The 13,140-nt window shown below is 36.5% G+C and overlaps 1 protein-coding gene across 2 annotated transcripts in view; it reads right to left on the bottom strand.

The window, feature by feature from the left end:
* The window catches only part of LOC126978825 (5'-AMP-activated protein kinase subunit gamma-1), a 119,430-nt gene that overhangs the window by 101,062 nt on the left and 5,228 nt on the right, over positions 1 to 13,140 (bottom strand). For both annotated transcript variants that reach the window (XM_050827909.1, XM_050827910.1), the window contains exons 3-6: positions 12,449 to 12,641; positions 3,195 to 3,308; positions 2,158 to 2,270; positions 1,184 to 1,330 (exon numbers count right to left, since the gene is read on the bottom strand). In XM_050827909.1, the coding sequence (XP_050683866.1) occupies positions 1,184 to 1,330; positions 2,158 to 2,270; positions 3,195 to 3,308; positions 12,449 to 12,641 (567 nt within the window). The remainder of the gene's footprint in view (positions 1 to 1,183; positions 1,331 to 2,157; positions 2,271 to 3,194; positions 3,309 to 12,448; positions 12,642 to 13,140) is intronic.

A 13,140-nucleotide genomic window follows, 5' to 3' on the forward strand; every position in this document is an offset into this window, starting at 1 on the left:
ATATAGCCTGTGTTATGGGTTACAAGACAATGATATATTTAATACAATATACTTACTTAAACATACATAAAGTCATATAAACATACATAAATACATTTAAACATCCATGACTCGGAAACAAACATATTCATTATATAAATGCTTGCACCTACCGGGATTCGAACCCGGGACCTCTAGCTTAGTAGGTAGGATCGCTCACCACTCGGCTATGCAGTATAAGTACATAGACTGATCGTACGGTACTTGTATCGATTTATACATTATTTCAAGCATGGTAATTTTCTTTTAGAATGGTCAAGAATTTTGTTAAACGTTGGAGTAATTTCATTTCATGGTCCATTACATACATACGTTACGCTTTTTGTGGCCATTTATTTGTGTTATATATAATGAAACTTGAATTAGATATTATTAGTATTTGATTTATTGCAATGTATAGCTTCCTACACATCTTGTGTGATGCAAAATCTCACGCTCTTTCAAAACAACATTGTAATTTTTTTTTAAATATTTATAAATCACGTAGTGTAATTAATATAAAGGCTTTTCAGATAAGCTTATTAGTAACGTAAGAGTAATGGTATCTATATTATCATCAGGCTAGGTTAGGGCCGTTACACATATCTACTTTTCCGTGTTCGTCATCTCAGCTCACTTATCTTCATTGCGACCGAAAGTAAGTTGGAGATTTAGACCAAGCAGATAAAGAAACCTTAACTTGTCCCACTGTATATTACTCCTTATAACGTATGCTATTTGTCAGCAAATCCCATCAAAATCAATTCAAACAAACGCCTATCTCTGCCATGAAGCAGGAATGTGTAAACATCACTGTGTTTCGGTCTAAAGAGTGCAGTAGTTAGTGAAATTACTGGACAATTGAGACTTATCATCTTTTGTCTCAAGGTCACGAGCGCAATTGTAGTGCCGCTCAGATTTTTTGGGTTTTCAAGAATCCTGAGGGGCACTGCATTGTAATGAGCAAGGCGTATCAATTACAATCAGCTGACCGTCCTGCTCGTCTCGTCCCTTATTTTAATAAAAAAAACTTATATGCCCATGTTCTGACAAACTAAGACAAAAATTTCTGCTATTGCCATTCAAATCAAGAAAAAGAAATTTACCAGAGTAACTTCGCCTTATCGTGCAATCAAGAATTCACATATTTTTATGTTTAGTTTACCTTTGTATCGCTCCCTGGGTGAGGATGCGCCGACCCGTCCTTCGCTTTTCTGCTACTCGTAGACGCAGTTGATACATTGTCAGATTTCGTGGACTCCTGCTTTGGCGAGTCAGATTTTCCTTCCTTTGTCGACGCTTTCGTCTTACCCTGAAACATAAAATCGTTGGTGATTGCACTAATTATGGTTTACTGGACAACCCAAATTGTGGAACGAATTTCTACACGCGGCTTATTCAGGACGAAACGCATTGAATGTCATTCCAAAAAAATCGCGTACAAATAATTGAAACGTAGGGGACGTTTTAGATCTTAGGTGACGGAACAATCATGTGCCTACTCTTTCAGGGTCTCTTGGATGGAATAACAGGGATAACGAAGTCGGGTCATCTGATGATAGGTAAGGTATCTTTTTTTGAAAGTATCCATGCCGAATATGACTAGGTAGATAGATACACCTGGATTCATCGTGCATGACAGTTCATTCACTAAAACCGCACTTAGAATTATAATTTATAATACATTGCAAGTTTTAAACATTGCATAAGTTTATTCATACATCAATATAATTATTGAAGTCTAAATAAAGAATCTAGGGCTAAGGAGAAGGCTATGCTCGGAATTTCCCTGCGAGATCGAATCAGAAATGAGGAGATCCGTAGGACAACCAAGGTCACCGTCATAGCCCAAATGGTTGGTAAGGCCCAGATGCTCATTAGGCAGTTAAGTATTCGAATGGCGACCACGACCCGGAAGGCGTAGTGTTGGTAGGACCCCCACAATATGGACCGACGATCTGGTCAAGATCGCCCGAGTAGGTTGAATGAGGGCAGCGCTGGACCGATCGTCATGACGATCTTTGGGAGAGGTCTTTGTCCAGCAGTACACGTCTTTCGGCTGAAATAGAATGCTGATTGATGAATTGAATGAGAAAGTTTTTTCTGGAGCACGCAGAATATAAGACTGAATTAATTTACCTGCAGTGCACCGAAGACTTGCTGCATGAGACTAGGGTGTTTCTTTGAATCTCCACGCTGTCGGGACTTGAACAAGTCAAACAGTGGCGGTCTACGGCTTACACCACTAGTTCCTGTAATAACACATTTATAACTGTCAATCATTTTTTATAGAGAAAAATTTGTGATGACAAAAACATGTGGGGAGATGTCCCCACCAAAAGCGCAATATTATGCTGACCGTATTACAGAGATCGTATTCAAATATAAAATCTCTGTTATATTGTTCTTGGTGTTATAATATTGCATAAGCAAAATAAATGGGAATCGAATTGAAACTTACATCGGCGACATTTTTTCTGGTTAGCGTTACCAAAATACTTATTATTTTATTTTAATTCAATCTTAATATTATGCTGATATTATTTAATTATCATCATTTAGTATACTATGAATTTAAATCGCTTAAAAATGTAAAATATAGACAGTCAAGTCGCAAAGCACTGATACGGGGTGGTCGACCTAAATGTGAAATTTTCTATCACTACAGTGATTTGTTACCAAATACGGTGTTCTATTACAAGGTTTGATCTAAAGAGTGTGCGGCGTTAATAGTTCATTAATCTACAATCCAATACTTTTTCTTCATGGAAAAGGAGAAGAAACGATCGTAGAAATCGCTTGATATTGTACACTGCTAATGGTTACCTTGCCCTTTTTTTAGTCGGTAATAGATCTGGGACCCGCCATTAAAAATGTCAATGTATGAACCTACTCTCGAAATAAAAATGTTCTTTTTTTATGGAAAAGGAGGACAAACAACCGTACGGGTCCGTACGGTTGTTTGTCCGTATGTGTTAAGTGATCACCGCTGCCCACATTCTCTTGAAACACCAGAGGAATCACAGGAGCGTTGCCGGCCTTTAAGGAAGGTGTACGCGCCTTTTTTGAAGGTACCCATGTCGTATCGTCTCAAACAGTTGTTTGTTTGGTTGATGAAAAGTTAACGGCTATATAGAGATTATGTTAAATAGTGTGTCTGTTAATGGTGAAGTTACCATGAATCGTTTGCTGGTACAGCTGGTGTGAATGTCCCTCGTCAGCGGAGCCCCTGCGTCTCCTCTCGCCCACGGAGTTAGAACTACGCGTGATCGCCGCATCCAATCGCTGTTCTGTAAAAAAGATATTACAAATATTAGTATTAATATTGATCAACACCAAAGAAGAGTACCAACTAATTCATTTACCAGTGGGAGGCTCCTTTGCACAGGAAACCGGCTAGATTATGGGTACCACAACGGCGCCTAATTCTGCCGTGAAGCAGTAATGTGTAAACATTACTGTATTTCGGTCGGAAGGGCGCCGTAGTTAGTGAAATTAGTGGGCAAATGAGTCTTAACATCTTATGTCTCAAGGAAGCGAACGCAATTGTAGTGTCGCTCTGAATTTGCAGGCGGCACTGCATTGTAATGGGTACCATTAATTACCATCAGCTGAACGTCCTGCTCGTCTCGTCCCTTATTTTCATTTAAAAGAAAACTATCCCGAAGCTACCTGTATTCTGCTGCTGTATTATGTAGTTTACTTTTTAAATTCATGGTTTTCGACAGATATCTACTACTAACTAAAACATAACTTAATGCACAAGGCGAAAATTATCTCTGTATTCCGCCTAAATTAAAATGACCACGCTGTCAAGTGTTATGATATTTGGAAGACACAACTCCTCTGTTAATCAAATTAAACCTTATCGCCTTAAACGTAAGGTTCAATTGAGTATGCTACACAGGAAAGTTGCGCCAAGTCAATGACACATAGGTACATATACTCAGAGAAACGTGTCATTGAATTCGACCTCTTTCATTACGAATTTACACAAATTATAAATATTTATAGATGTCTTGACTAAACATTATTATGTAAAAATTTAAATTATTTATCAAATATAACTCGGATTTTAATAAGAAACTCCGAGCATTTTTTAATCCTACAAGTGTTATTTTTATCATCATATTTAAAAGAGAATTCGCATCCGCAATTTGTAGTCCGGTCAAATTAGACATTCGCAGTTACCTAAATTCCCACCAAGCTGAAAATCGGTAAGATTGTTTGAAATATCATAAAAAACAAAATTTGAAAGTTCCCCATCGTTCCCCTGTAAGGAAAAAAATTTATTCAAGGTCAAAGGTAAAAAAATGAGTTTTACGCGATTTTCAGCAAAACGGTAAGTTTTATCATAAAAATATCTCAGACAAAAATTGTAGATTGAGATTAATTGTAGATAGAGCCACCGTTTTTGAGATATAACGATTCAAAAAGTTGTAAAAGTTGTAATCGTCATAATATGCACACGTTTCCTCGCCACCTATAGGTAGTGTACTTAGCGCGCTTTTTTTTTTTGGTTTCCCCAGTAGGCCTATTCCACGGGTCAGTTTTGATCTTGTTTAATTTGAAACTATTGAAAAATAATGGATATTAGCAGAGATTGAAAAGATAAAAGCAATTTAAGTAAAAAAAAAGTAGTGAAATTTAATCGTCCGAGTCGTAACTTTCAAAATCTTCTTCTTGATGTTCTTGTTCTTGTTCGTCTTGTTCTTGTTCTTCTTGTTTTTGTTCTTCTTCATCTTCATCCTGAGTGGATGTAAACAGCGTTAATAGCGGTGTATCGCATGTTGCCTCGTTGGAATCAAACGGATCCTCTTCTGTTGGTGATTCAATATTAGAGCACAACCGGCCTTGACAATGTGTACATGCCGGAGAACAGAACAGTCCGACTTTTTTGCAACCACATTTAGCACTGCATGCCTTTTTGCAGTTGCAAAAAATCGAGTTCAGCAGTTTTTCCGGCGCAGGTGGAAGTAAAGTGTGCACTGGTTCTAATAAATTGTTGACCAACTTCCAACCCCAGTCTGTAGGGTCTAGCTGATAGCCAAGCCACACTTGAACTTGGTAATATACCTTAAAAAGATGTTGATGAGCAGCAACTGAGGTTGGAGGAAGACAAGCTAATTGTACTTGTTTTTTACTTTTGGTGTTTTTAACGAAACATGCATATCTATACTTATCTAAGCAGATAGTTTTTTTAGGAGCTCCGTACATAGAAAGAAGAAAGCGAATGCCGTTAGTAATAATTTCTTGTCGAGTAGAATTACTATTTTTAAAAACTTCAGCACACAACTTTGTTTCTCAAATAGTTTGAAGACTGTTATTTTACACCTCCTTTAAAATGCAGATGTCGTATCACAGCCAGTTATTGCGTGTATTTAGGGCATGATTTTGACACTTTCCAAAAGTAGATAAACTTTTTGATGAATAAATTTCCGATTGATGTTGAGCTTTTCCTGGTTTTACGAAGAAAATAGTTTTTTCAGTTGGAGTTCGAGCAGTCAGTAATACGAGGAAGTCTATATCTTCACCAACAACAATAGTTGTATTTGTCAAATTGAATTGGTCAATTGCTCTTTCAATTATCAATACATCAGCATCTTGGTTTCTCAAGGTTTCAATGGCGTATAAATTAAGGGACTGGGCTTCATTTTACTTGATATTCTTATAGTTATAACTTATGTATATTTTATATTAGTAGTGTAAGTTACAATAACCGATAGAAAAATATTTTAACATATATTACAACTATAGAGATGTATATATACGTGGCGTACTCATGCATATTATTACGATTACAACTTTTACAACTTTTTGAATCGTTATATCTCAAAAACGGTGGCTCGTAGAAAAAAAGTATTAATTAATTTTTTAATACTTAATTAATTTTTTATTACCATTTCTTTTTCATCTTTAAATTTACTATTATTTATATATATATATATATATATATATATATATATATATATATATATATATATCATCAAATGCCTCTTTTTAATTATGAATCATCAACAGTCTAGTTTCAGTCAATACTTACTTTCGTCAATGTTTGTGGAAATGGAGTTATTATTTTTATGGGCTCAAAAACTAAGGTACTTTTTTTATGAAAATTAGAAGGAGACGAGCAGGACGTTCAGCTGATGGGAATTGATGCACCCAGCCAATAACAACGCAGTGCTGCTCAGGATTCTTGAGAAACTCAAAAATTCTGAGTGGCACTACAACTGCGCTCGTCACCTTGAGACAGAAGATGTTAAGTCTCATTTGCCCAGTAATTTCACTATTTACGGCGCCCTTCAGACCTAAGCACATTATTGCTACACGGCAGAAATAGGCGCCGTTGTGGTACCCATAATCTAGCCGGCATCCTGTGCAAAGGAGCCGCCCACTGGTTTGATCTCGATCTAAATCTCCTTTGTGCATCAGGAGGTGCAGCAATATGCAGGAGGAAAACAAAAGGTACAAGTAACATAGGCCATAAAGAATAACATTTTGCACGCTAAACAATTAATATAGAAGTCTTTCTTTCACTTTTTAAGAAAATGTAGGTAGTTATTAAAAAATATATATCACGTTAATCCCGCTTTCAATATAAGGTTGATAAATAAGAATTCAATTGAAAATATACATTTAATATGAACTGAAGTAGATGTGCTATGCGCGAACCTTTTAAGATCGAAATAGAGATTCCGAAACATTATTAACGACCTATTTTAAGATTAATGGTCTATTTGCTGGAGTTTGATAGCGTTACCATTAAACAATCAAATTCCAAATTTCAGCGTCACGTAGGTATTGTATTGTACCTTATGTCAGCTTGACAAGCGCTACCCACGTCATGAACTGTCATAAGACCTTTGACATTCTTTGACATTTGAAATTCACGATATATGATTGGTTAGATTAGACATCCCAATTAATTATAACATTTATTTAACTACTTACTTTGTTAGTACTGTTTTATATAATTATAACTGTAATTTTAGAAATAACTATAATAGCATATTATAATCAGATATTTGGTTAACTTGATTCGCGGAAGTTAGTTAGCACCACAGTAGTGCCAACTTATAGTTAGTAGCATCATCATTGTGACAGTCGTGCCCTATATAAGCCAGAGCGCTCAGATCGAGATAACATTGTCATAGCAAATAGCCAGGTTTTCCCAGTTTCCTGGATTTCCCCCCCAAACAAACCTCATGTATTAGTTTTTAAGCATAATAAAGTTTTATCCCCCAACACGTAGATTGGGTTGTAGAAATAAGTTTTCTGATACCTACATATATAAGGCTTGATTGTAAATTGCTTTAATAAGTAGATTTAAGTAATTTTGTATATGTTTTATTATCAAATATAGAAATTTGGAATTTGATTTTTTTTTTTCGAGAGAACATCACATATTGTTAATTGTAAGGGGTAACGTTGCCCAAATTGTATTAAGTAAATATAATAGTTATAAGTGGTAAGTGTAAAATACAGATATTTCAATTTTAAGTGCGTTTCAATTTCCAACCCCTTCTACACCTATGATACAACTTATCGAAGAATGTATATTTATCTAATTACGCACACAATGACGTTCTATGCATAGTAGGAGTATATGGACATATCATTCGCAGTCTGAAAGCGGAACGGCAAAAGTGTGCTTAAAGACAATGTAAGCACACTATTCTCCTTAGTCGTGTGTCAACTGTGGGTCAATCACCAAGTCTAAGTGTGCTATAAAAATGTGCCCAAATAATACGTTCACGACGCAAAAAAGATGGTGTGACTTATCACCGGGACGTTTATTTTATTCGTATAGGATGGGTTGGCAAAAAGCGTAAATAATTTATTAAAAGGAATATTTTTTCTTGCAATATGGTACAAGTATTCACATACCTTTCTATCCCGCTTGTCAGAATGAGACAGATGAATTTGTACACATAAAAATAAAATTTGGATGCCTGTTTGACGACTTTATACTAGAAACATATGAATCTTGACACCAAGCTAAAGCGAGGTTTGAAATGTCCCCGAGTGCACTATATGTAGGAAAGCCAAGTGTTAAAATTATTATTTTATTTATTTCGAGCATTGGTCAAGACCATCAGTTCAAATATAAATACAATTAAATAACAATAAAGAAATCATTTTTCATAATACTCGATTACAAAAAAAAAGCCATTGGGTTATGGGAAAAAAAAATCTCGATATAGACCTCGATTTGTACATTTGTGTTAAGATTATTCTCTGACTGTTTGTATGTTCCAGCTATTCTCCGATAGGACTAAGTCGATTGTAACAGGACTTTCATTGGTAAATACATACCAAATAGTACGGGGATTTACAATTTTTTTATGAAAATAAGGGACGCGACGAGCTGATGTTAATTGATACGCCCTGCCCATTACAATGCAGTGCCGCTCAGGATTCTTGAAAAACCCTAAAAATTTTGAGGGGCAAAGTAGTCCGCACGGCGTAATTAGGAGCTATCATCTCACAGAATCAATTATAACTACAGCTGGCGTTCACAGCAAATCAATGTAAACGGCTGGATCACTAGGCGTTGAGTAGAGACGTACGCGTCGCTTCATTGTGTACCACATTTATTACAGGTGAGTGTTCCGAAGAGCTGTTTAACCTGATTCCTGCCACCGAATCCCACCTTCGCACGACACGCCACAGATTAGGATATCATCCCCACCATCTGGTTGTGTGGCGATCCTCCACAGTGCGGTTTTCAAGAAGCTTTCTTCCACGTACTACAAAGCTGTGGAATGAGCTTCCTTTGTGGACGATACGACATGTGTACCTTCAAAAAGAGCGCGTACAACATCCTTAAAGGCCGGTAACGCTCCTGTGATTCCTCTGGTGTTGCAAGAGAATGTGGGCGGCGGTGATCACTTAGCACCAGGTGACCCGGACGCTCGTTTGTTCCACTCCTCCTCCATAAAAAATATGTAAGCCCTATTGAAAGAATTACCAAATAGTCATGGTAAATCAATCAGAGACGGTTATTAAACGTAGCACGGCAGTTATTATGTCATGCTCACGTGAAATAGTAATCGTGGAGGTCGTTTATAAAGTATAATATTGTGAATTATTCAAATAAGGCCTACGTCATCCCGGCGCTTCGACGCCGCAACCGGTTGCTGTTCAACTAAAATTGCTGCAGTGCCTTTATGGAATACTAAGCACGAACTTGTGGATCATCTAATGTTAAGTCGCCACCGAACGTTTTAATATTATGCAACAGCAAAACTTTTTACCAGTGGCTCCTTTGCACAGAATGCCGGCTAGATTATGGGCACCACAACGGCGTCTATTTTGCCGTGAAGCAGTAATGTAAACATTACTGTTTCGGACTGAAGGGCGCCGTGGCTAGTGAAAGCACTGGGCAAATAAGACTTGACATCTTATGTCTCAGGGTGGCGAGCGCTATTGTAGTGCCGTTCAGAATTTTTGGGTTTATCAAGAATCTTGAGCGGCACTGCATTGTAATCGGTAGGGCGTATCAATTACCATCAGCTGAACGTCCTGCTCGTCTCGTCCCGTATTATAATAAAAAAAAGAATTCAACGTGAGACATGCATTTATTTGAGGTATAGCGAAGGCCTCCGATAGCAGTAACACAATTTGAAGAAGTATCTACTTTCGCTGCCTGCTATTAAGGTTACTTTTTAATCGCACTCAGCTCGCAGCCACCGCGGACTTACATAATATTGATAAATAAGTCAACGCAAACTACGACCTACTCGTAATTACTTGTTTGGTACCAACTCAGGGCTGTGGCGCGCGAATGAGATAGAAAACGCCATTTTAACGCAAGTGAACCATTTACTTGTTGCTATAAAATTGAGGACCAATCTGACGAAGCCAAAACCACCTTAAAATTTACGGAATAGGGTAAAATAATCTTTACCGATGTGCTCAGCGTAAACTCAACGTTGCGCGTTAATCTCTAATTTTATTTATGGAGAAATGGGCGTACGAGTCATTTGATGTGAATTAATCACCATCGCCCACAATCTCCTGCAACACCATCTATATAGATATGAGTATTAGCGGCCATTTAGAAAAATGTGCTTTGGAGGTGTCTCTTTTCAAGGTATAACTATGTCGTATCATCTTGGAATTGAGAAAAAAAATTATTACAGGTAATTGGGGCAATTTTTTTATCGCTTATACGTTGCACAAATAAAATTTGAAAAAAAAAATTTTATGAACGATGCGGGACCCGAACCCACGACCTTTGCCGTTCCGTGCCGTGCTCTAACCAACTGAGCTAACCGTTCGAGTAACGTAAGTACCGTTATAAAATCTTGTATGCTTTGTTTAACTCTCAGGTTGTGACTTCATCTACAGGATCTACTTTTACAGTCGATAACCTGCTCAACCCCAATATTAGGTTGGTTAGGTTAAAATTATATATATTATATACATATTTTTTGCTCAACCGGTACTTTAACATGTTTGTTATTGCTTAAGTTAGTTGATGCAACCTAGCCTATATGCTCCGCGGAGAAAATCAAAATATGCCCGTGAAAAACCCATTTAAGCCGTTCTTAATTTAAAAAAAAAAAACAAATTTTTCACCACGGTTACATACTTATACCTTTTTTAATATTCATATAAATAGTCACGCTTTTAGTATATGTAAACATAGATAACTAATTACATACACTTCATCTCTCCGCAATCGGACTGGCCCTTCATAATGTCATGTTGGCTTATAGCCATGACCAATACAAATTCTACGCGACGCTCCTAGGACGGTTACTGCAGTCAGGTGTTGGCTATTCTAAATTTAATACTAGCTGATTTGTCAGCGAAATGTGCAAAAATACTCTTCTACGAGATAGAATGACCAAAAATTTACGTTAAGAGAATCCTTGTAAGTAATGTCAATTGAAATAAGTAGTTATTTTTTTTAATTAAAATCAATTACTAACGTCTGGAATCCGTTGGAGTTGTAAAAAACCAATCTTCCTTTATAAATTATCAAAATTTGGGACCATTTAAGCTTAATATTACACTTTACAGGTAAAATTAAAACATAATATATACTTCATCATATTTTCTATATTTCTAGAATCTTAACATTAGACGCGTAGCAAGATCAGTGCAAGTGAAGGGAAAACCAGAAAATTATAACATTATGGATTGTATTGCGTATTACAAAGTTGTAGGCATCTAAACTGCAGACTCTTAATTATATTACGTCGCGTAGCAGCTATCATTTAATATTCTTTTACTTCCATTTTCTATACAATATTGTTTAAGTTAATTTATTTTTATAATAAGTACAGAGCTGTGCGCCGCAGACACCAACCAATTATTACACTAATCCAATCACTGCCGCGCGCTACGAGGCGCGAGAAAATAAATAAACTTAACAAAACGTAAATAGTACAGAATTATAGTGTGACAGGAGAATTATGACAATTTTATGGAGAGAGAGCATCCAAAACGAGACGGTTCTGCAGTTGATGGGGATACTTGAGTCATAACATGAGACGTGATAAATGTAGTCTGCTGCAACTTATCATGCAGCGCTCCGAAGCATTCGCTGACACAGAATATAGAGTACTAGTACAGAAGGTCCACTTACGAAATTCTTATAAAGAATTTAGTACTTTATCAGCCCGCTTATAAGGAGCTTTTTAATCACACTCTGTTCGCAGATTAGATAACGCAAATTACGATCTACTCTTTTAACTGGACACGAGTCGAATATTTGTGCGATTGGCAACCGACTACATGGTCAGGTATGTTTTCGTACCTAAAGCGCGGAATAACACACGCCGGTGATCCAAAGTTAAGATAGTCTTGTTAGACGCCATCCTGCGCTTAACAGACGACGACGCATAAATAAGATAATAATAATTTATATAATAAAAAAAAGTTACACTAGCAATACGCTTGCGTATGCAACAATACTAACTTTGTCGCATACTAACCTGGCACTATTTGTCGCTAGAATAACTAAGTTTTCTCACAGTACGAGCGAGCGTCATAACTTTATCGAGCAACACTTAACTGACATTTAACGTGATTAGTAATCATACATTAACACAAACTGAAATCTATTCTATTAGAGAAACAAAAGTGTTCAGAGGCATAAAATCAGAAAATAAACAGCATAAATAAAAAAAATGTCCTATTTAATCAATTTAAAAAAAAACTCGCATTCGAATTCAATCTTTTTAGTTTCTTCTCTTTTTATACTATTTTTAGACGTTCACTTTTAAGACCTTTAACAAAAGGAACCATGTTGTCGATAGCTGCTGTCAACCGGTCGACTTGGTAGGTACCTACTGAAAATCAGTGTTGTAAATCAATTCGAAAAATGCTGGGTGGGTGTCCTTTTTATTTTACTATGTATATATGTCTTGTGTTGTCATTAATAAATGCATACTCTACTTTACTTAACTAGTCGTACCTCTTTTCTGTCGTCTCTCGTCGCTGTTTCTTCGGACATCCTTAACCTTTTTAGATTCAACATTGATTACAACATCTTTTCGCGTCACTTGCGACCCCCAAGTCCCTGATCGAGTTCGTTGAGATTCTAGGTTAATATCAGTTTTAACATTCTTATTCTTGCTGTCCTTTTTATTCGATTTTTTTTCCAAAACCTGTGTAAATAAAACTGTGACTCAAAACATGATTTAAAATCGAATAGAGATTATAAGCGAACTTGATAGTTGCGGTTTAACCCATGCTTCCCTGCAATACCCTACCAGCGCGCTGCCATCCTTGGCAAAAGTTATTTCCAGTGTATTAACAGATTGGCTTTATTAACAGTTAATTATAGAAATTATTGTCTAGACCAACACCGGCGGAAATCAACAATTTGAATTTAAAGAATTTGAATGGTGGTACTCCCTGTAAAACACTACCGAAGCAAATTGTTTTTACTACTAACTATATGTGTGAAAAAGTTCCTAGGAAATGAAAAACGGAGAGCCGTCCGTAACTGACTTATTAATATTGCAGTTTAAAACTGAATAGAAAGCTGAGGAGAAGGCTGGGCATTAAGTCTAGAGTTTCCCAATGCTATGTCCATTGCTGGAAGAATAAATATGTATAAGTATATAGTTGTTTCGCGGAATGGGTTAAAATGATATATTAATA

This window comes from Leptidea sinapis, chromosome Z (genome assembly GCF_905404315.1).
Source record: "Leptidea sinapis chromosome Z, ilLepSina1.1, whole genome shotgun sequence".
NCBI classification, from domain to species: Eukaryota; Metazoa; Arthropoda; class Insecta; order Lepidoptera; family Pieridae; genus Leptidea; species Leptidea sinapis.